The 25,101-nt window shown below is 42.0% G+C and overlaps 1 protein-coding gene across 1 annotated transcript in view; it reads left to right on the top strand.

Annotated features, from left to right (window-relative positions):
• E4F1 (E4F transcription factor 1) overlaps positions 1-25,101 on the top strand; it is a 483,878-nt gene that overhangs the window by 299,202 nt on the left and 159,575 nt on the right. Inside the window, exon 8 of the mRNA XM_044075747.1 lies at positions 12,961-13,182. Coding sequence (XP_043931682.1) covers positions 12,961-13,182 — 222 coding nt within the window. The remainder of the gene's footprint in view (positions 1-12,960; positions 13,183-25,101) is intronic.

A 25,101-nucleotide genomic window follows, 5' to 3' on the forward strand; every position in this document is an offset into this window, starting at 1 on the left:
AGGTAGAAGCTGTCATGTGTAGAGAACATTTCACTGTCTTCCATAGGGAAAGGATCACCCTCAGAACAATCCCATCCTTTATGCCTAAGGTGGTATTGGAACTTACTTTAAACCAGACTGTCCACCTGCTAGTCTTTTACCCAAATCCACAGAACAGGGTGGAGCAAGTCCTGCACTCCCTGGATGTGCATAGCGAGATCAGGTACAATCTAGACAGGACAGAAGCCCCTAATACAGCAACAAAAATTATTGGTGGCTTTCCCAAAGGGTAAACAGGGCAGGCTTGTCAAACAAACTATCTCTAAATGGATAGCCAGTTACATTAAGTTCTGTTACTCTCACTATGCAAAGGATTTACCTGGGCATATTAAAGCCCGCTCTACCAGACATAGGGTGACTACTGTAGCTTTCCTTAAAAGAGTCCCTACCCAGCCCATGCTAGAGGCAGACACATGGAACTCAGTGCACACTTTTACAAAACACTATAACCTAGGCAATGTCTCCAGGGCTAGAGAAGGTTTTGCTTAATCCATCCTGCAAAATCTTATTTCCTAGCATTGTACAGATGACTCACCACCCAACTTTTAGCTTTGAGAGTCCTGCAAATTAGTGCTTCAACATTGACTACAAAGAACGTAGAACAATTTTGTCCCACTTACTGTAATTATAGATATTCAAGTTATTCAGTGTTGCAGTACACACTTCCACCCCCCCGCCACTCTCTTTGCTGACCACTTGTCCCCCCCCCCTTCCCCCACTGGAGTTTTTTTGCAGATAATCATCTTATCTCCATCTTCCTGTCTCTGCTTTCTATGTTTCCCCCCTTCTCACTTAAATTCAGACAGCCGGGGGTGGTTATGCTGTCTTCAAGCATCAGACTACTCATTCACTGCTTAGAAAGACCTGAGGATGGCACCGGTGGATGCTGTCCTTATACCCTGACATCTAGATGTCCATCTTCTGATGTCCATCAGGTGGGGATTATGGGGTGCATGCACTGTTCTGTTGTGCATGTAGTGCAGCACATCAGCATGGGAGTGCATGCAGGTGTCTGTTGTGTGGGTGCAAGCAGCCATCAGGTGGGGGGCATGGAGTGCATGCACTGCTGTGCATGTGCAGCCCCAGCAGTAGGGATTATGGAGTGCATGCACTGTTCTGTTGTGCAGCACATCAGGTAGGGAGTATGGAGTGCATGCACTGTTCTGTTGTGCATGTAGTGCAGCCCATCAGGTAGGGATTATGGAGTGCATGCACTGTTCTGTTGTGCATGTAGTGCAGCACATTATGGGGTGCATGCACTGTTCTGTTGTGCATGTAGTGCAGCACATCAGGTAGGGATTATGGAGTGCATGCACTGTTCTGTTGTGCATGTAGTGCAGCACATATGCTTGTGTATCTGTGACTATGTTTTGATTGTTGTGATGTAGCAGTGCTGCCAAGTGTCCTGGTCCCCAGTTGGGCTGTCTTGCATTGGCAGGACCCTGTTTCATTCCCTGATTTAGATCAGCTGAACTCAGTAGAGTTCCTGCTTGGTGGAGGGAGTTGAGACCTTAAGGACTTCCACCAGAACAGCAAAGCCTTGTCAATGAGTAAACAACCTTTATGCTGCAGGGTGGGCTCCATAACAGCCTCAGTACTTTAATGGTAACAGCTGCACTGTCATCATTATAAGGCTGTTGAGCCCTAGGCTATCCTTTCTACACCCCAGATCTCCCCCTCAGATCTCCCAAGCATTTAACTTCAGCTCTTTATTCCATTTGCATTCTTGCATGTGTCCTTCTAGGTATAAAAGGGTTTGTTGAAAAACCATGGCTACAGTTTTACAAATTCAAGACAGCTTGGAAAGTTGCATTTCAAAACTGATTATAGGTATTTAACGACATAAGGGCAGGGCATGCCTTAATGTTGGTGGGAGCCTTCTCCCTTCAGCAGTGCAGTGAGAGTTTTTCTCAGACTTGATTGTACAAGTTCAGCTGTTATTCCAAGAAAGAGCTGTTAAACAAATGCCTGCACTTGATGAAGGCTTTCAGTTCCACTCACATTTGTGGCCCTGACAAGATCAGTGGTCACAGAATCGTTCTAGAATAGAGTGCCTTCAGCCTTCATATGGAGCCTGTCATGTTTAAAATGATCATCATCATTTTGGATCTCTGATGGTCTGTATTTTAGTGGATCTGTCTGTCCAACCTGAAAGTGTGTTCTTCCCTTTGTCCACTCCATGTTGGAAATGTATCCTTCCTCTGATGTTTCTTTAAGGGATGGGAATACACTTATGTTAGTTCATGGCCTGGGATTCTTTGAAACTTTATGGAACACAAGCTGCACATTAACTTCTTGTTACTGAATAGTTCCTTATGCCTGCCAAGTGTTAGAAGTTTATCTTTTGTCAGAGTGTTTTAATCACGTCATATGGGGCAGTCTGTGATGTGGATCCTGAATATGATAGACAAGATAAGGTCCGATTCTGCTTGCAGATATATTCATTTACGTGTCATTCCATATCACTGTTGCAATATTCTTTGCAATAGGGATCCCCTGCTAAGGGTAGCCTGACATCCAGCAAGTATACCAAAGCCTTTTGGTTGTAAAGGGTATGCCATACACACATGTATGCCCCACACACACAGCTTAGAGCATAAAGGCGATGTCCAGACATACCATCCTTAGAACTGAAAAGCCCCAGTAGGAACGACAGTCCAAGGATACAAATAGGTAACAAGCACAGCCAGAAGGAAAAAGGATCGGGGGAGGGACAGATTCATAACCCAGAGGCTCCCTTCACTCTGGAATAAAATCCCAGTCCAGGTTAGGCAGTGTCCCTCATTGACTCTCTTCAAGAGGAATCTTGATGAGTGGATGGGAGATCGTAGGTTTACCCCGGGTATCACTTCTGTGTCACTGTTAGACAGAGGCACAGTATACTAACCTCGAAAAAGGGCATAGCAAAATTAATTTAAAATGGGTGGCGAAAGCCAAACACACTCTGGCTAGGCTTATAAATGCCCTAGGGCGGATAGCCTAGTATGAACCTATGAACCTAAGGAGAGAGGGTGGAAAATACTGCAGCAGTGAAGAGAAGGACATCTACTGTTATGGTAATATTTTACACAACTGCACTGTGTCCTTCCATATCACTGTTGCAGTATTCTTTACAATAGGGAGAGTGGAAAAGTCAGGAAGAAGATTGGGAGGAGGAAGGACCAGCAGAACCCTCTAGGAAGCCATGGAGGATAGTCCTGGCAAAGCCAGCTCTGGCTCGAGAAATCACATCCAACTTATAGTGCTTAGTAAAGGCAAGCATTTAAGTCGAAAAGTACCCAGATTTAGGAATGGGGTCCTTTTCCCATCATGATATTAGAAACCCAAAACATTTAAACAAAATTAAAAAAAAAATAGAGGCAAAGTTTGTACACTACCTAATTGTTATCAAAATGATTTTAGAGATACCATTATCTTAAATTTCCTTATATTTGTGCCTTTTCCTGGAATAAACTTTTTAAAAGCATTTTGTCAACCAATGTGGCCCAGCTGATCTGTAAACTGTATTTTTATACATTGAAAATTGTATTTACTGTCTTCTAATTCATTGGGTTTTGGAGCTGTCATGGTCATTCTTGCTCTTGAGGGACAGGGTCATTCTTTTATGGAAGATGAGACTTTAGGGTGTTCTTTATTCGGGTCAGTTGGTCTTTTTAGTTTCTTTGGTAGGACAGTCTAGAGAATCACTGCCTAACAAGCAGTACATAGACAGAATGATGATTTATTTTAAAAAGACTGTGAGTTAAGTGACTTAAAACACCCTTTTCTTTTCTGTATGTGGATAGAGGCCCTAACGTTTTGTGGTGATGGAGTTATTATTAGTTAAGGAGTGAAGAAGACAAAGCTTCCTTTATGGGCAGTGTAGGTAGCTTTGTCTCCCATGTACAAATGTTTTGGCTATTACCTTTTCAAATAACCGATCTCAGTGTAATGGATGGGCGGCCGCGGTGGTGCAGCGGTTAGCGTTGTTGCCTCACCACAAGAGGTTCTCTGGTTCGATCCCCGGCTGGGGTGTCTTCTGTGCAGAGTCTGCATGTCGTCCCTGTGGTTGCGTGGGTTTCCTCCGGGTGCTCAGGTTTCCTCCCACATCCCAAAGACATGCTATGCTGTAGGTGGATTGGATACTCTAAATTGGCCCTAGGCGTGAGTACATGTGTGTGTGTGCCTTCTGTGGAAGGCTGAGCACTGGGCTGGCAACTCGACCCTGTAAAACTCCCTGCCAATCATGAGCAGACAGGTGATCCACTGTGGTGACCCCTAACCGGGAAAAGCCGAAAGAAGAAGAATCATCTCAGTGTAATGGATGTTGCCAAAAAGCAACTTCCTTTGTAACCACACTGAGATATGCAACAGCAGGATTTAGCAGAGCTTTCATCATAGCATTCTAATGAACATTTGACTTAGATCATCTCTTGTCATTTAGGAATTTGAATGCTAGCGTGTAGGAAATTTTTTCTGAGCATTACTCAGAAAGCATTTGTTAGCTTTTAACTGAAATCTGATTGCTTGATTCTGTTACTTGAACAATGATAGGTTGAAAGTTATTGTCTGTTAGAACTGCTGACTGTGATACATTCTTGAAGACATTACATTAAATAGACCAGTTTTGTTTCTTCTTTTACTGCTATCACATTGACTAGCACTTCTCCAAGGTCTCTGTAAGCAAACCATGACATTCATTTGAAAGTGATTTCATCAAAAAAAAAAAAAAATGCTTGTCACTAAACGTGTGATTGACATGGTTTCCTAAAAACATGTTTACACCCCCCCCCCCATGCAAGAGAGTCTTTGCTTCTTGTTTTCCAGAAGTTATAAAATCAATTCTATCTCAGTTACCTGACTGAAGGAACGTGCTTCTTGACAAAATGCACATATTGTAGCACTTGACTGATGAACTTCTGACTTAGGTGTCTTATAAACCCTACTTTTTCCTTCTGTAATTTAAGCCTTCTTGGTTATATCATATGTGTAGCCTGCCATCTTCAGAGTTTCATTGAGAAAACAAATGAGACCTAAGGGGGCACAGATAATAAAGCAGTGGTATGCCTGTAAGAGTGAGTTCCTTGATAGAAATACTTTAAAGCTGCAGTCAAAGCATTTTCTGTTATAAGACTTGCTATCCGATTCCGCTGATGGATCTGATATTGTGGTAGGCATCCATGTTCCTTTATAACCTTTAAAGTAATAGCAGTGTGTGTGTGTGTGTGTGTGTGTGTGTGTGTGTGTGTGTGTGTGTGTGTGTGTGTCTGTCTGTCTGTATGTGTGTGTATGCGCGCGCACTCCTAAACATGGATTTTCTTGTGACTGGCTTCTGTGCTATATTCTGGATTATACCATGGCCAGCACTGACTGGCACTCTTCCCCTTTTGGAATCTTGCTTAGTATTTGGGTGTGAGTGGGAAGGAATTTGAGAAGAGAAGAACTACTCATCATTTGATGCAGTTAAGGTGATTTGTACCTGCACTCCTATTGATGGGCAGAATGCATGTAAGAAAAACAAATCCTGCTAGGTTAAGCACCCTCGGTTCACGAAAGCACAAATGAAAGTAATAATAACTGAGGAGTGCACCATGAGCTGCGTGTTCAACGAAAACACAAAAGGTCCATAAAATCCAACATTTAATGCTGTTAAAACAACCAAAGAGAATAGAGACTGCAGTACACGTTTGAATCAACGCTTCTTCAGACATCAAAAAGCAGTCAAAAACATCACTGCCTATTCAGGTGCAGCAAATCAAAACAAGTATAAAGCAAAGACGTCAGTTTTTAAAAAACATATATAATAATACTGACCTAAAACATCTTAAAAGACTAAACATATAAATAACATTATCAAAAAGTATTAACAAATAACTAATAACAATAAAAACTTGTAAAAACTAACCAAGGGAAAAGCTAATGCCTTAATGGTCTATTGGCTAAAAATGGCTTAAGAGTGACTCTATCATTAAGCCCATATCTATGGGCTTGAAGTTTCAAAATCCACTTGCCTTCCTTTTCTACTGTGAAATTCCTAATATTACCTAATCTGCCATTTCTCATAACCAATTCCAAAACCTTGAATTTAAAAGTATGTGAGGGTCCATTATCAATGACATGTTATTGGCTGTATTACTTCTATCAATGGCATAAATATGTTCTCTTATGCGCTCTCGTAAACACCTATTAGTCTTGCCAACATAAAACAGCTTACATTGTTGACATTCTGCAACATAAATAGCATTGGTGGATTTACAATCCGCATAGTGCTTGAAAACATAGACGCGTCCTGTTACAGGATGTGTAAAACTGTTGGAATTGGCTATATATTTGCATTGATTACATGAACGGCAAGAAAATGTGCCACATCTATCAGACTGTCTGAAACCTTCATGATTGTTATCATAGCATAGCAACCTATTGAGAGACAACATATTCCTATATGCTATACGGGGTCTATCTTCTATGAGGTTCTTGATTCTGTCGTCCATTAACAAAAGTTTCCAGTTATTATTAAGAACTCTTGTAATGTGATTGTTCCTATTTGTAAAGGGTATTGTTAACCTATTAACATGACTAGTGTCATGATTCATGGTAGATGATGAGCTGAAATTACTTCTTCTCATTAAAGGGGCACCAGGACCTGATCTAAGCCTGTCCCCTTCTTTCATGTCATTGTGAACCTCAAGGCCATTATAGCCTCTAGATATGAAGTTCTCAGTCAATTGTACCTTATTGTGTTCATATGTGGTATCTTGAGTGGTCAATCTAGACACTCTCATGATTTGATTCTTTACTATATTTCTATGGATATGCTTGGGATGCATGCTGTTGCGGTGCAGAAGATTGTTTTTCCAACAAGTTTTTCTATATAGTTCCGTATCAAAACCATTGGAAGCCATAACAACTTTGACATCTAAAAATTCAACAGCATTGAATGAATAAGAACAGTCAAAACACAGAAAATCAGTAGTGGCATTCAAATAAGTCACAAAATCCTTTAACTGTTCAACTGTGCTGCCCCACACAATAAAATCATCATCCACAAACCTATTATAGTACTTCAAGTGTTTACCAAAGTCACCATTATTATTGAACACAAAGGTATCCTCCCAATGTGCCAACACCAAGTTGGCATAGGCGTTGGCACATGGGGTGCCCATTGCCACCCCTTTGGTTTGTAAGTAGTAATGTTTATCATATAACAATACATTGTTCTTCAATATAAGTTCTAGGAGAGACATCCATCTACATATCCCGTCACTTGGAATGTTGTTCTTCACTAGAAAAAATCTAATGAATTCCATACCAATGTCATTCGGTATTGAAGTAAACAATGACTTAACATCAAGTGTGACTAATAGGTCATCACTACAAAAAAAGGAAGAATCCACAAAAGCCGAAAGATTCTCCAGAAAATGTGTGGTATCTCTTAAGATCTGATCTACCCCCATTACTATAGGTTTAAGCATTTTGTCTAAATATATAGAAAGAGGCTCGGTGAGCCATCCTCTACTAGACACAATGGGTCTCAAGGGAGGATTTGAGGGTTCTTTGTGAATCTTCGGAAGACCCCTAAACGAAGGAACTAGGGGATTGTCAACTAAAAAATACTTATAAAGGTCATTGTCAATAACATTAGTTATCAGCAGATAATAGAGATATCCATGTACTTTTTTAATTAAATTAGTAAGATCATAATTATGCAAAGGAAAATAGGTAGCTTTGTCAGATAACATAATTTCCATTTTTTCACAGTACATTGACTTGTCCATAACCACCACTGCACCTCCTTTGTCAGCTTGTCTAATAATGATAGAATCATTATTTCTCAAGCTGGTTATCGCCTCCCTTTCATCAATGGTGGTATTATAAAAGTCCGGTTTCACCTCTTTGTTGTTATATAGATCAAAAATTTCACTCTCACAGGCCTGTTCGAATGCCTCTAATAAAGGATGTTGCTGAGGCATGAATGTGGAAGGCTTCCTGAATAAATTGTGAACATTAGCCCCTGTCTCATTTTTGTTATCACCATAAAGCAACTTCAAACCTAGGTTCCTAGTAAAAAGTTTTATATCAACAATTACATCTGTAAGTTCATGACAGCTGGAGGGTATAAAACCCAAACCTCTGTTCAAAACAGATAACTCATGTGCATTCAGTACATACCTAGAAATATTAACGACCAACTCATGAGAACTCATTTCAGTGTTTTCTTCGTTTGTTGGAAGACTTCTTCCGTACTCTTCCTTTTTACTGCCCTGCCTTGTGGAGACCAAGTCCGCCTCTCGAAGGGTTTGAAGGGCAACGGAAAAGAAGGATACCCCTCACCCACGCCGAAAACCTCCTCTTCAGCTGTAATTGTATGAGGGTCAATAGGCAAACGCTTAGAGCGTGTATCTTTCATTTTACTCGTTTCAATGACCCCTGGTGTCGTTGGATTAATGATATTATCATGCCCTTCGGCATGAATGAGAGCTTCAACTATCACTTGTCGTGGTTTCGTGATCAAGGAAGTGGTATTACCATCAGCGGAGTTGGAACACACTGAAATAGGTGGAGCAGCCACGTCATTCATGCTCCCTGTTGACGTTACGAAAGGGGCGGATCCCTTTTCAGAATCAAATGCGTCGGAACAGATAAGTCAACTATGCCATGAGCATTTCTGGTGGCGGTTACCGTAGAAACGGGAACTCGTTGTGAAACATTAGTTTTAGAAACTCTAGAGCCAACGTTTGTAGAATTATTCACATTGTTGACATTGTGTTGAAATTTATCACGAGGCCAGATTCACAAAGAACCCTCAAATCCTCCCTTGAGACCCATTGTGTCTAGTAGAGGATGGCTCACCGAGCCTCTTTCTATATACTTAGACAAAATGCTTAAACCTATAGTAATGGGGGTAGATCAGATCTTAAGAGATACCACACATTTTCTGGAGAATCTTTCGGCTTTTGTGGATTCTTCCTTTTTTTGTAGTGATGACCTATTAGTCACACTTGATGTTAAGTCATTGTTTACTTCAATACCGAATGACATTGGTATGGAATTCATTAGATTTTTTCTAGTGAAGAACAACATTCCAAGTGACAGGATATGTAGATGGATGTCTCTCCTAGAACTTATATTGGAGAACAATGTATTGTTATATGATAAACATTACTACTTACAAACCAAAGGGGTGGCAATGGGCACCCCATGTGCCAACGCCTATGCCAACTTGGTGTTGGCACATTGGGAGGATACCTTTGTGTTCAATAATAATGGTGACTTTGGTAAACACTTGAAGTACTATAATAGGTTTGTGGATGATGTTTTTATTGTGTGGGGCAGCACAGTTGAACAGTTAAAGGATTTTGTGACTTATTTGAATGCCACTACTGATTTTCTGTGTTTTGACTGTTCTTATTCATTCAATGCTGTTGAATTTTTAGATGTCAAAGTTGTTATGGCTTCCAATGGTTTTGATACGGAACTATATAGAAAAACTTGTTGGAAAAACAATCTTCTGCACCGCAACAGCATGCATCCCAAGCATATCCACAGAAATATAGTAAAGAATGAAATCATGAGAGTGTCTAGATTGACCACTCAAGATACCACATATGAACACAATAAGGTACAATTGACTGAGAACTTCATATCTAGAGGCTATAATGGCCTTGAGGTTCACAATGACATGAAAGAAGGGGACAGGCTTAGATCAGGTCCTGGTGCCCCTTTAATGAGAAGAAGTAATTTCAGCTCATCATCTACCATGAATCATGACACTAGTCATGTTAATAGGTTAACAATACCCTTTACAAATAGGAACAATCACATTACAAGAGTTCTTAATAATAACTGGAAACTTTTGTTAATGGACGACAGAATCAAGAACCTCATAGAAGATAGACCCCGTATAGCATATAGGAATATGTTGTCTCTCAATAGGTTGCTATGCTATGATAACAATCATGAAGGTTTCAGACAGTCTGATAGATGTGGCACATTTTCTTGCCGTTCATGTAATCAATGCAAATATATAGCCAATTCCAACAGTTGTACACATCCTGTAACAGGACGCGTCTATGTTTTCAAGCACTATGCGGATTGTAAATCCACCAATGCTATTTATGTTGCAGAATGTCAACAATGTAAGCTGTTTTATGTTGGCAAGACTAATAGGTGTTTACGAGAGCGCATAAGAGAACATATTTATGCCATTGATAGAAGTAATACAGCCAATGCGTTGGCGCAACATGTCATTGATAATGGACCCTCACATACTTTTAAATTCAAGGTTTTGGAATTGGTTATGAGAAATGGCAGATTAGGTAATATTAGGAATTTCACAGAAGAAAAGGAAGGCAAGTGGATTTTGAAACTTCAAGCCCATAGATATGGGCTTAATGATAGAGTCACTCTTAAGCCGTTTTTAGCCAATAGACCATTAAGGCATTAGCTTTTCCCTTGGTTAGTTTTTACAAGTTTTTATTGTTATTAGTTATTTGTTAATACTTTTTGATAATGTTATTTATATGTTTAGTCTTTTAAGATGTTTTAGGTCAGTATTATTATATATGTTTTTTAAAAACTGACGTCTTTGCTTTATACTTGTTTTGATTTGCTGCACCTGAATAGGCAGTGATGTCACGTTTTGTATTTAAATACATATGTTTTTGACTGCTTTTTGATGTCTGAAGAAGCGTTGATTCAAACGTGAAAGCGCTTACCTTACTGCAGTCTCTTTTCCCTTTGGTTGTTTTAATAGCATTAAATGTTGGATTTTATGGACCTTTCGTGTTTTCATTGAATACGCAGCTCATGGTGCACTCCTCAGTTATTATTACTTTCAGAATGCATGTAAGCACCGGTTTGTTTGGTAAACTTCTGTTGTGCAAATTTGGAATTTATAAGAATGTTTCCCTCTGTATTACATTTCTATGAAGATCTGTCAGTAAGAAATCCTTGTCCCACTGTTTGTTTTTAAGGCCCACATCATGAAACGGTTCAGCCTTATCCTGTAATTGTGACTCAATACAGTTGTTACCTTAAATAATCACAACGTGCATATTCTTTACCTCTTGTAATCTTTGGCTGGGTATTTCCTACCATATGCTCTAACTCCTTGAAGTCATAGAGTGGATTGTTACTGTTTCATGTCCTTGTGGAATTGTCAGTCTGTACCTATGTATTAATGGAGTGGGCTGTGCCTGTAATCATGCAGTTATGGAGTGGCCATCCCCTAATGTATGTAAGCATGAAACTGGCACTTTGTAGCCATACAGTCTGAATGTTGTCTAATCACAAAGACTGAGTTGTCCCCCACCCCTAGAATTTGTAAAGGAGCATGGTGTCCACTTCCTGTCTCCTGTAACTGTGAAGGAGGCACTCATAGGTTCATAGGTAGATACTAGGCTATTGGGCCAAGGGCCTAAGTAAGCCTAGCCAACAAGGTTCTCTGGCTTACGCCACCCAAGAAAGTTATTTTCCTGTGCCCCTGTCGAGCAGAGCCATAGAAGTGATCCCCAGGGTGTATTTCCTATTTCCCATCCACTCATCAAGATTTTTCTTGAAGAGTGCTAATGAGGAACTTTGCTTGACATAGATGTGTAGCTTGTTCCAGAGTATGGGAAGTCTCTGGGACAGGAATCTATCCCTACAGCATGTCCTGTTTATTGTGGTGACAAGGTTTAGGTCCCTAGAGTGTGTAGCTTGGAGGGATTGGGATTTCTTTCGTTGTAGCATGTCCAACACCTCTGGGTTTGACATAGCTTTATATGTTAGGTAGAGATCACCTCAGAGTAGGCAATATGCTATGGAGTAAAGCTGGAGTTTTTTGAGACAGTTGGGCATCTGTTTGAAGCCAATAATCCTCTTTGTGAGGTACTTCTGTGGCCTTTCCAGCTGCTGCAGATGTCTTGTGAGGTACATTACAAAAGGGGTGTTGTATTCTATAATGGGTCTAATGAGTGTCGAGTAGATGGGAACAATAATCTCTTTTTTCCTGAATGAGAACCCTTTTGTGATGAGGTGTGTCACAAAGAAGGATTTCCTGACTACTGTAATGATGTGATTATCAAAGGAGAGACTACTGTCCACCTGGGTCCCAAGGTCTCTTATCACATATTCAGCATTAAATAGACTGCCGCTTAGTGGTAGTTCATGGTACAGATTTTTACCAAAGGGGATGACAATGCACTTTTTGGCATTGCTTGAGGCCATGGCTCTGACACCAGGCATCTGTCTCAGTGAGGCCCTTCTGTAGGATGTCAACATAATTTGGAGACTCGACTATGGCTCTTAGTTTGCAGTCATCTGCAAACTTCGTTAGCCAAAGGCCTTCTGTGTTCGCCTGTACTTCTGAGAAGTAGATACCAAACAGGAGAGGTCCCAGGACTGAACCCTGTGGTACTCCACTTGTCACTGGTTTGAAGTCAGATTTGGAGTCTGAAACTTTTACAGTGTGGGTTCTGTCAGTGAGCCAGTTGGCAACCCGTCTTGTGATGTAGGGATTTATACCTAGTTTAGTGAGTTTAGCTATAATTCCAGAATGGGGGATGATGTTGAAAGCCTTGGCGAGGTCAGGATAGGCTGTGTGAGCCACCTTACCCACGTCTACGGCTCTGGTAACTGCCTCAAAGTAGTCAGTCAGGTTCAGGAGGCATGATCTGCCTTTCACAAACTCCCTATGGATTCATTCCCAGAGTGGAAAATCCCCGTACCCCGACCTCCAGTGTTGTGCAGCTAGTTTGACCTAGTTTAAAGTGAATGTTCGAGAGTGACTTTGAATGATTCACTTTGTGAATTCTTGTTTACTGAGCTACAGCTAGTTATATGGATAAGACATTTTCTGCCATTCCCAGTGGGAGAACGTAAATGACCATTGCTGGTTTCTGTTGCTTGTTTTCTTATGGTATTGACCTTTTCATAGTGCTTGTTTACTGATGTTTATTGCAGGTTACAAGTACTGAAGAACTACAGCCTGATGGAGAAATAAACCATGAAAATTTGTTGAGCCAGGCTATAAGAAATTCTGGAATAGTGATAGAGACTCTTACTGTAGATGATATGGAAAGGTCTGATGACTCTTCCATGACAGGTACGGAAGAAGAAAGCTCCGAATGTCGAACAGACGACAGCATAGCAGCTGAATGTGTTGGTCTGCAAGAGTCACAGGAAGTAAGTTCACAGTATTTACAGTCTTTCTGTTTATTTGGAGAGTTCTCTTAAGTAGCTTGTAATTTAGGTAGAAAATAGTGTTTGTTGCCCAAGTCTGTTCAGACAGTGGAGTTTCACTGAAGTGACAGGCCTTCCTTATTATTGGATTCATCACCTTTCATGTTTTAAAATGTAGTATGATTAGAGTTTGCCAAAGACTTAATTCATTTCACAACAGATTCCTTGCAGTCCAAAATTTGAAATTATGGAAATCCATGTCACCATAAACAAGGGTAATTACTACCTCTTTGCTAGTTATAGAACTTCGTCCATGACCTCTGTGGACCACAATTGCTATTTCAGTACCTCTACGGATCACGATTGCTATTTTAGTACCTAAACATATACTTTTAATCTCACATAAATTTGTCTAGGTTGAGTTCAGTCAGACAGTAGTAAACGGACTTGACTGAACTACAACAGAGAAGCATGACCAACACGGTCTACATGTTATACAGGTGAGCTACCTACAGCAGTTAGTGAACACACCTGCTGGGGTATAAAGCATCCCTAATAACACCTCAGTTTGTATAACTATATAGGTATAATCTCTCCCCATAAAAATCTCATATAAAGCTGGTAATATTCCCAAATGCTGCTGTTGTATGCACAGATTTCTCAAAAGCTAACATTTACCAGGTAATAAGTAACATAAGTAAATTTTGCCACATTCCTTATCAGACCAGTTCTGTTATATAGCTGCAGCCTTTACCTTTAAGTGAGTTCCCCACCTCAGTAACTGTATTAATAATTCTGTCTCTACATGTTCTTACTGTAATGTGAGGTTTAAGAGTAAAAGTTTGTGGTGAAATGCTTCATTAAATAATTTTTAAAACAAAAGTGGAAAAGGAGTACGTGCATTTAGGATGTCTCATGCTACCCTCTGGTAGAAGATGCCCAAAGGCACAAGTAGATAATTTAGATCTGCATGTGAACTCAAAATGGCCAGAGAGAGAAAAAAATACAAATCTTTCTTTAGCTGTGTCATATAGTTAAGATGCAGTGCACTCAGCAGTGCTCTGAACTGACCCATAATGACAATCACACATTCTCAACACAAATGAAATAGTTGATATCCAAATCAACAAACTTAATGTCAAATTTCCTCACAGACTACCATCACTTTCTTCACAGTCCCCAGACCCTGACTCTGCCATTTGTCACCACTGGTCAGAGTTTAGGACAGATAGAGTTCTCAGTGCTCAAAGAAACTGCTGTGTTGAAAAGTACAGGTTTCCATGATCGTGGGAAGTAATTCAGAACATGTTAGTCGTATAAGGAAAGACCACATTATTAATTAAATTTGCATGTCTCATAGGTTTCATAGGTTCATAGGTTCATACTAGGCTATCTGCCCTAGGGCATTTATAAGCCTAGCCAGAGTGTGTGTGGCTTTCACCACCCCTTAGGATGAGAATACTATACCCATTAGTTTGCTGTGCCTCTGTCCAGCAGTGATACAGAGATGATTCCGATCTCCCATCCACTCGTCAAGATTTCTCTTGAACAGAGTCAGTGAGGGGCTCTGCCTCACATGGACTGGGATTCTGTTCCATAGTGTAGGGAGTCTCTGGGTGATGAATCTGTCCCTCCAGCACGTCCTATTTATATCCGTGTTGAGGTTTAAGTCTCTTGCTCTCGTGGCTCTGGTGGATTTGGATTTTTTGAGGTGAAGCATGTCCATTAATTCCGGGTTGGACATGGCCTTGTATGTCAGGCACAAATCACCTCTGAGCAGATGGTATGAGACTGAATAGAGCTGGAGTTTCTTCAGTCGGGCATCGTATGACATATGTTTGAGCCCCTTTATCCTTTTGGTGAGGAACTTTTGGGGTCTTTCCAACGCTGCAGGTGTCGGGTAAGGTACATTCGAATGGGCGTTGTACTCAATCATTGGTCTGATAAGTGAAGAGTACAGGGGTACAATGACCTCTCCTGATCTGGATGTGAATCCCTTCATGATCAGGTGGGCAATGTAGAAGGTCTTCCTAACCACTTTGGCAATGTGAGTGTCAAAGAGAGGTTACTGTCAACTTGGGTCCCCAGGTCCTGATAACTTCTTCCGTGTTTAATGGATTACCACCTATGTTTTCCCAAAGGGTATGACTATACATTTTTGGCATTTAGCTTAAGGCCATGGCTCTGGCACCAGTTATCCATTTCTATGAGACCTTTCTGGAGGATGTCTGTGTCTGATGGAGTGTCAATTATGGTGCCCAGTTTGCAGTCATCTGCAAATTTTGTCAGCCACAATCCCCTATGTTTGCCTGCACTTCAGAAAAATAAATGCCGAACAAGAGGGGCCCAGGACTGAGCCCTGTGGGACACGCTTCGTCCCGGCTTAGAATCTGACATGGCACCAGCAACTCTAACCCTGTGTGTTCTGTCCTTGAGCCAGTTTGCAACCCATCTTGTGACATATGGGTTTACATCTAAGCTGGTGAGCTTTTCTATGATGCCAGTGGGGTATTGTGTCGAGCAGCTTTGCTAGGTCAAGGTAGGCTGTGTGAACTGCCTTACCCTCATCAATGGCCTTAGTGACTGTTTGACCAGGTTCAAGAGGCAGGATCTGCCCTTGACAAAGCCAAATTGGGTAGGATCCAGTGTCTGTAGGTCCCCAATGTCTTTATTTATGAGTTCCATTATGATCCTCTCCATAGCTTTGCAGACAAGGCTCGTCAAGCATGGGCCTTTGTGGAGTGGGACCACAGTTGCCGTCGCCATTCTTTGATCCTGTGATTAAACAGAAGCCTTATGTGTGGGTTTAGTTCCTCATTGAGTTAGTGATGCTGTGTTTTGCTTTAGAGAGCAGCTCTCACCTGGGCATCTGAGATGTTTGGGAGGCTAGACTCTGGTGGGATAGATATTTCTCCTTTTGGGGGAGGGAGGAGAAATTTGCACTGAACCTGTCTGCCAGTATGTTGGCAATGTCTGTGGGTTCAGTGATTTTTTATCATTTGGACTAATTCTGAGCATATCTGGGAGTTTAGGTTTCTAACATAGCTAAAGAAGGCTTTATGATTGTCTTTTGTGTCATGCGATTTTTCTCTCAAAGTTGGCCTTGGATGATTTTATGAGTGATCGTAGTTTTGCTAGTATTGATCAGAGATGCCTTCCCATTTAGGGATTTTGCTCTGTCATGTAGTAGCTTTCTCCTCTTGTTGTAGAGTTTGTTTATGGCTGGAGTCCACCAGACGGGAGCCTGCCTTTGGTGGAAAGGGTCTTGATTTTATTCCATACATTCCTGGAGGTGCTCGTAGAAGGCATTTGTAAGGGTTTCAGCAGCGTGGGTTGTGGTTTCCACTGGCTAGTCTTAAGTGTGAAGTTTGCTTTTGAGAAGTTCTTCACTGTGGTCTTTCCCCATGTTTGTGATGATCAGGTCTAGTATCTCCTCTTGTGGGAATGGTGTTGTGTTCCAGCATTTTTGTGAATTAACTCCACAAAGGAACCTTAGGGCTGGGTTGGGGGGCTAGGTGTTTCCCCTACAGTCTATGTTTGGGTGGTTGAAGTCACCCAATATGATGGTGTTTGGACATTCATACTCTCCAGTGTCTTCCAGGGCAGGAAGGCTGTGTGGGTTTTGGGAAAGTGGAGAAGTCTGTCTGTTATTTACAAAGCTGTAGGGCAGTTTGGTTACCTATTAATTGATGCACCTGGATCCTCCGATGCCGATGTTGCCACTATAACCTGGGTGTGGGTTATCTCTATATGAATACTCCCCTCCCCTCCTTTTGATTCGAGTCCGGATTTTGGGGCGCGGCATGATATGAGGTATAACCTGATAGTGCTGGGGTGCTCAGAGGCCCCTTGAACCAGGTTTCAGTCACAGCACAACATCGATGTTTCTCCATACTGAGGAGCAGTATTACATTTTTTTTTTTTTCATTTTTGTTTTTTTAGGCGGTAGGTTTTGCCTAAAAGGCACTATGGAAAAAGGCTTGCAGGGGTGCCAATATCGGACAGAGGTGACAGTGCTATCCGTCCCCAGCGAAAGCAGGCGTGGCTTGTCAAGCATGTCATCAGGCAGACCACATTGGATCCCCTTAGAATGACATGGATAATTTAGAATGACACCAGTAATTAAGCCAATTATTAAAGCTGATCATTTTCATTCTTCACAGGCATCATTCTTACTGGTCAGGGTAGGAATCTGCTCAGGGTCAGGGTCATAATCACCTGGAAGCTCCTCTATGTCTCTTTTCATGTAGTCTTCATGGGAGTGAGATGAGTCTGGGGATCAGTTCACACGCACCAAATGTATGGTGCATACTTGGCCTTGCTGTGGAGTGACACAATGCTTGTGTTTGTTATGGCGGATTCTAGCGCCTGACAGGCTTACTGTGATCTTTTCTTGTCTCAGTCTGGTGAGTGGGACGTCAGTGTGTCTGATCATGAGAGTCACCTATAACAATGTATCTGGCATTGTGTTTGGCCTTAAGGGCTGTGACTGTTTAGCACACTGACTTTGAGAACTATGTGTTGCATGTCTCTGCTTTGGGAGGCCTCTGTAGTTTTGTAGATTTTGATCAGTGTGCCCGAGTATGTCTTTGTGTGTTGTTGTGATAGTTCTATGTGAAACTGGGTTTGTGGTGTCGTGGTTTCCTTCTCCTCCTGTCTGGTCTTGCCAGTCCTGAGTTGAGAGAGCTCAGCCTCCAGTTTGGCTATAGTTGCATCTCTCACATGTATTTGTGTTTTATTGGAAGGAGTGGGTTGTTAGCTAATGTATGTTACTTTGTTTAGTATACAAGTACTTTACAGCAAGTGCTGAGCTTTTGAGATAGAGAATAGACTGTTTAGATTGCAGTGTTAACTAGTGCTAATCGGCACTTTCTGTTGTAATTGTCACTGGCAGCTCATGCATCACATTGGCACAAGTACCCACCCTCATTCATTGTGCTGCACACACAAACATCCATCCCTCTCAACATTGCCGCTTATCTTTCCCTTTGCCTTGTAAGCCATGGATGATTACATTTAGTCATGCCAGAGATTAGAGTTTCATTCCTGCTGTAGTTAAGTAAGTGTGTTGTGATGCAAGACCTGTTGCTGTATTAACTTAACTGTCTGAGTAATATTTAAAAAAGTTTCCGTAGTGTCATCTAGTATTCTTCTTGGCTTTGCCCAGAAGATTTGAGTATGGCCATTATTAGGTATGGTAGCCATCTCCCCCAAAGACAGACACATCTCTCTCAACTGTCCCTGATTTTGCAGAATGTTCTTATACTTGCTCTGTTTCCTTGTAACTCATGAACCATTATGCTCTGTCAGTAATGCCAGGTGTTAGACTTTCATACTTATTATTTAGAAAGTACATCATGATGGTAAGACCTGTTACTGCGTTAAGTTCTCAGTGCGGAGAAGTAAAGCTCTGACTTGTTAATGAGCTGCTTCATGTGCCAAAGGTACAAGGTTTGAATCTTTTTACTTACTTGCAAAACATATTATTCTCCTAACTTTGTTAGTGACTTAAGGTAATATTTAAATTGTGTCCCTGGTGTCTAATTGTGTCCTTGGTGTCTAGTGATGTCCTTCCTTATCACTGTTACAGTATTCCTTACCAAGGGGTTATCCTGCTGAGGACAGACATACATCCGGCCAGCATACCAAAATATAGGGCCTTCCAAGCACCATATGTCAAATGGATGTTCTGCATCCAAGGTATAAGGTACATAAGTGCTGAGCGAGTGCTTAATCTTCTGAACTTCTTTGCCATCAGTGTGAAAGCTACTTTTTTGCATTTGGTACATCATTTGTTTGCTGCATTGTTGCAGCTACCCATCCTATGGCAGATAAGTACCCTGTTGGGGACTCTTCCTTATTTTTCTTTTTGTTGAGTTACTTTTTTACATGTCATGCAGAAAAGAGAAATGTGAGAGTGGGAGACAGATTCCCCATAAAGACATACAAGAGAAGTGTCTTTTTCTGTCTAGGCACAGACCATGATCTCACTCAGTGTGAAGTTTGTAAGGCCTTTGTACCCAAGATCCTATGTAGCTGACTGTCATCCCCTTGGCGTATCTGGAGAACCAACATCTTTAGTTGTTAGCCCTGGGAACTATGTCTTCTGAGTCTGTCCATCTGGATGTTCAACCACCACTTAAGGAGAAGTCCAAAAAGATGTGCACAGAGACTTCTATTGTCCCACTTCTATTGGATGTCTCCATAGGGTTGGATAAAGAACCCAAGAACTGTTGATTCCAATGGCCGCTTCCTCTGACATGACAAATTTGGGGGCCAATATGGGGTTGGCAACCCACATGTCCGCTGAGGCTGAGTCTGCATCTGCTGAAGACATGAAGAGGGTGTCACAACTGGTTATATCAGAAGAGCCTAGGGGGATTCCTCAGATAATTATTAAGTAAGAAGTCTGGTTCCATTATTGAAGTCAGACATGGGTCTAACCCTCCTAAGCTTGTGAGGGCTGAGATTCCTTTTAAAAAAAAAGCAGAAGTCTAAACATGTGGCTTCCCTGGCTGAAGACCACCATAAAGATTGGCAGGATTTTACTCATTTTTTTTCAAGGCCCTTATGGTCTTGGTTGTCAATACCGTCTATATTCCCTTTTTTTCTACTCCTTCTAAAAGCCTTTGGGGTTCTGATTCCTCTGTTGAGGATGAACATTTGGATTCTGGGGAAGAGATGCTAGCAATATTCTTCTCAGATCCATTCCCCTCTAGTCTTGAGGTGAGAGGAAGATGGCACTCTTTCTTTTGATTCTCCTGTTGATGAGCTTACTTTTGGGGACACCATTACAAAAATGATGGAACATTTTCAGGGGAAATCTCACAAATGTCTGAAATCCAAAAAAAGATACTATGACCTTGTACAGATTGTCAGTCCAAGGCCTTCTGTGGTTCTTCCTTTGCTAGAAGCTCTTTTGGATACTTTTTATTCTGGTTCAGGCTCCTGAGTCCCATCCCCTCCTAAGAAACCTGAGACTCAAAGAAGTTCTTATATAAAAATGCTTCCCTCCGATCCTGCAATGATTTCTGTTTCAACTGACAAGTCCTCTAAGTTAATGTCTTTCTCCGACCTTTTACCATCTGGCGAGGACAGTAAGGGCATGGGCAGGTATGGAAAAAATATATACCTCTACCATTTAGCTTTCAGAGCCATACATTACCAGACTTGTATGACTTAGGTATGTGTTGGCTTGTCTTTCCAAACTTGGGAGTGTTTTTTTCTGATATGCCTGATTCTGAAGTCAAGACTTCTGATATTTCCCTTTTGAGTTCTTCACAAATTGCTTGTCACTCTATCAAATACAGAACAGATGCTGCTGATGCCTCTTCTCAGGCATCTGCATCAGAGATGGTTGACTTAGTTTGTAATCCTTTCCTGGAGATATTTAGGTCAGGTTATTAGAGCATCCCTTTGGCACTCAGTAATCTGTTTGGCTCTGTTGTTACAGGGCTCTCCAAAACCTTCCAATGTAAAGGGAAGGTTGTGCATGACTTTAAACAGTTTTTTCTTTCATCTGTCTCTAAGTTTCAAAGGAATTTCCCTTATAAGTCTCCCTTTGTATGTAGGTAGCTAGCAAAAGCAGCCTGTAAGGGGTAAGAGTTCTCCTTATAGGATGTCTCCTGAAAAGCCTGTTTAACAGTGGGGCAAAGAGTTTTATTCTAGAATGTTCTTTGTTCCCAGAAGGAAGGCTGTTAGAGGCCCATTCTGGATCTCTCCTTTCTCAACACTTTTCTAATAGTTCCGTCATTCAAAATGTTGTTTCTGCAGTCCCTGTTCCCCCTGTTGCTTCCTCAAACCTACCTGGTGTCTCTGGACATGAAGGATGCCTATCTCTACATTCCTATTCATGCTCTCTTTAAGAAGTATTTATGGTTCTCTGTTTCTTACTCACATTATCAGATGTTCCTCAGGGTCATTGTTGCACTACTGATTCTTGGGTCTTCCTGCCATGCAGAAACCCATGTCCAACTGAATTTCCAGAGTCTTTACATCATCCCTAGCCAATGGACATTTGAAGACGAATGTCTAGATCAAGGTAAAAGAAGGGCATCCACTGTTGCCATCTTCAGATCTTCCTAAGCACAGCCTCTCCAGTTGTCTGAATTTAATTGAGACGACAGGAAAACAGAGGCAGCGGAGGAGGGATAATGGAGATAAGATAGACTATCTGCAGGAAAAATCTCCTCTACGCCTTGCATCCTAGCAAGGGAAGACAAATGGTCAGCAGATAGACGAGCTGGAGGGTGGGAGTATGTATAGCAACACTGATTTACTCAGATGTCTACAGTTTATGGTTATTGGGACACATCTGTAGTATATTCTTTGTAGTCATTGTTGCAGTACTGATTCTTGGGAATAGTCCCAAAGCTAAAAGTTGGGTGGTGGTTCATCTTTATGACCCTAGGAGATAAGATTCTGCAGGATGACACGGTGTGTATCGAGTTCCATGTGGCTAGTTCTAGGATGGCCTGGGTAGGGACTCCTTTGAGGAAAGCAGTGGTAGTTGCCACTGGACTGGTGGAGTGGGCTTTAGTATACCCTGGTAAATCCTTTCCATGGTGTGAGTAACAGAACTTGAATGCAGTTTGCTACCCTTTTTGAAATGGTTTGTTTGGAGACAGGGACAGGTGTGCCCTGTTTACCATCTGTGAAAGCCACCAGTAATTGCTGTGCTCTGTAAGGGGTTTAAGTCTTGTCTAGATAGTACCTGATCTGCCTGTGCACATCCAGGGTATGGAAGGACTTGCTGTGCCCTGTCCTGTGATTTAGGAAGAAGACTGGTAAGTTCTGATATCACATTAGGCATAAAGATGGGTTTCTTATAAAGGTGACCCCATCCCTGTGGAAAACACTGAAAGGTTCTTTACACATGATGGTTTGTAGTTCAGACACTCTCCTAGCTGTTGCAACAGCTATGATAAAAGTGGTCTTCCAGGTGAGCCTTTTTATAGAAGCTGTGGCACAAGGTTCAAAGGTGGGGCAAGGTTATTTTTTCTAGCACATAATTTAGATCCCATGATGGAATAAAGTTCCTTCTGGGTGGTCCCAAGTAAATCACCCCTTTTAGAAAAAGTTTCATGTTTTAAAATCTCACTTTTACTGTACTTCTGCTTTGCAGTGTAGGATTCACTCTGTCTCAAAAAGTGTATTCTAATCCCTTCACCGGAACAGGTTTTTGTAGGTTGCAGGATTCAGACCCTGCAAGTAATGGCTTTGCTTCCTCCTCCTCTGAAAGTCCTCTCTTTGATAGTTTATTTCCAGTCCCTTCTTCCCTTACAGGTGGTATCTGCAAGAGAGTTTCTTCTAGCCCTGGGGTTCATGGCTTCCACCAGTTCTATGGTTCCTTTCACCAGATTCCAAATGAGGAAGTTTCAGTGGTATGTCGACAGTTTGGCTGCAGCACTGTCATGCTTTGGACATTCCCATACCTCTCTTGCCTTGTCTCAAACACAAGTTCCTCTCATGGATTTATTGGGTGTCTCTAAATCCTGGCCTGCCTGTTTATGCTTCTTCCACCACTCAGGAGTTTATTCCGATGCTTCTGATCTGAGTTTGGGGTCTTCTAACAACATCAGGTTTCAAGAGTTAGGTCTCCCCAGCAAATGAAGGACCATATGAACATCAAAGAGATGAGGGCTTTGATTCTGGCACTTCAACCTTTGCATTTTCTTTGGTTTTCAGGGCCACTAAGGGTTCTCATAAACAACAGTACAGTCACGAGGTACATAAACAAACAAGGGGGCACAAAGTCATACCTTCTTTTCAGGTGGGCTCTTCTTTTTTGAGACTTTGCTGTCTGCCATTGTCTGACCTTTCAGGTAGTGTACATTCCCTCAAAGCACAGTTCAGTGGCAGACAGTCTGAGCAGGTCCGTGGCAGATCCTCACGAGTGGATGCTTCATGTGAGGTCTTCCTGGACACTGTCCATTGATGGGTTACTCCTCAAGTAGATCTTTTTGCCTCAACTTTGAACAGACAGCTTCCCAGATTCTGTTCCAGGGTGCCAAGTCCTCTGACTTAAAAAGTAGACACCGTGTCTTTTTCTTGGAAAGGGATGTTTCTGTATGCCTATCCCCCTCTTCCTCTGTTCATAGGTTCATAGGTATGTACTAGGCTATCGGCCCAAGGGCCTACGTAAGCCTAGCCAACAAGATTCCCTGGCTTACGCCACCCAAGAAAGTTATTTTCCTATGCCACTGTCGAGCAGAGACACAGAAGTGATCCCCAGGTTGTATTTCCTATTTCCCATCCACTCATCAAGATTTTTCTTGAAGAGTGCTAATGAAGATCTTTGCTTGACATAGATGGGTAGTCTGTTCCAGAATATGGGAAACCTCTGGGACAGGAATCTATCCCTCCAGCATGTCCTGTTTTTTATGGTGACAAGGTTTAGGTCCCTAGAGTGTGTAGCTCAGAGTGATTGGGATTTCTATAGGTGTAGCATGTCCAACACCTCTGGGTTTGACATAGCTTTATATGTTAGGCAGAGATCACCTCGGAGCAGGCGATATGCTACGGAGTAAAGCTGGAGTTTTTTGAGAAGGTCAGTGTAGGGCATTTGTTTGAGGCCAGTAATCCTCTTTGTGAGGTACTTCTGTGGCCTTTCCAGCTGCTGTAGATGTCTTGTGAGGTATATTCCAAAAGGGGCATTGTACTCTATAATGGGTCTAATGAGTGTCAAGTAGAGGGGAACAATGACCTCTTTTTTTTTCCTGGATGAGAACCCTTTTATGATGAGGTGTGCCACATAGATGGACTTCCTGACTACTGTGGCAATGTGACTATCAAAGGAGAGACTGCTGTCCACCTGGGTCCCAAGGTCTCTTATCACACGTTCAGTGTAAGTAGATTGCTGCCTGTGTGGTAGTTCATGGGTACAGAGTTTTTTCCAAAGGGGATGACACTGCACTTTTTGGCACTGAACTTGAGGCCATGGCTGTGACACTAGACCTCTGTCTCAGTGAGGCCCTTCTGTAGAATGTCCACATCATTTGGGGACTTGACTATGGCTCCTAGTTTGCAGTCATCTGTGAACTTCGTTAGTCAGAGGCCTTCTGTGTTAGCCTGTACTTCAAAGAATTAGATACCAAACAGGAGAGGTCCCAGGACTGTACCCTGTGGTACTCCACTTGTCACTGGTTTGAGGTCAAATTTGGAGTCTGAAATTTTTACAGTGTGGGTTCTATCAGTGAGCCAGTTGGCAACCCATCTTGCGACATAGGGATTTATACCTAGTTTAGTGAGTTTAGCAATAATTCCAGAATGGGGGATGGTAATGAAAGCCTTGGCGAGGTCAAGATAGGCTGTGTGAACCACCTTACCCTCATCTACGGCTTAGGTGACTGCCTCAAAGAAGTCGATCAGGTTCAGGAGGCATGATCTGCCCTTCACAAACCTGAACTGGGTGGGATCCAGAGTTTGGAAGTTACCAATGTCTTTGTTTATGAGTTCCATGATGATACGTTCCATGGCCTTGCAGACCAGGCTCGTCAGGCTAATTGGGCGATATTTCCCGAGATCAGTGGTGGCTCCCCCTTTGTGGAGTGGGATAACTGTTGCTGTGCACCATTCAGTAGACACAAAGCCTGATGCGAGGCTATTATTGAACATGGTGCTTAGGTGGGGAGCCAGTTCATTCTGAGGTTTGTGTAAAACGCAGCCTGGGATGTCCGGTCCCATGGATGCTGTGTTTTTGGCTTTAGAGAGTACAGCTTTTACCTGCGTAGTTGTGATTACAGTGACTCTGCATTCTTCCTGTATAGATATGGGCCCTTTAGGGGGTGGGGGGCTAAAGTTAGCACTGAACCTATCTGCCAGGATGTTGGCAATATCAGTTGGTTCAGTAATTTTCATGCCGTTGTGCTGTAACTAAGAGCAGATCTGGGTGTTGCCATCAAGATTCATGACATAGTTATA

This window comes from Protopterus annectens, chromosome 6.part1 (assembly GCF_019279795.1).
Source record: "Protopterus annectens isolate FY-2018-M chromosome 6.part1, PAN1.0, whole genome shotgun sequence".
Classification (NCBI taxonomy): Eukaryota; Metazoa; Chordata; order Ceratodontiformes; family Protopteridae; genus Protopterus; species Protopterus annectens.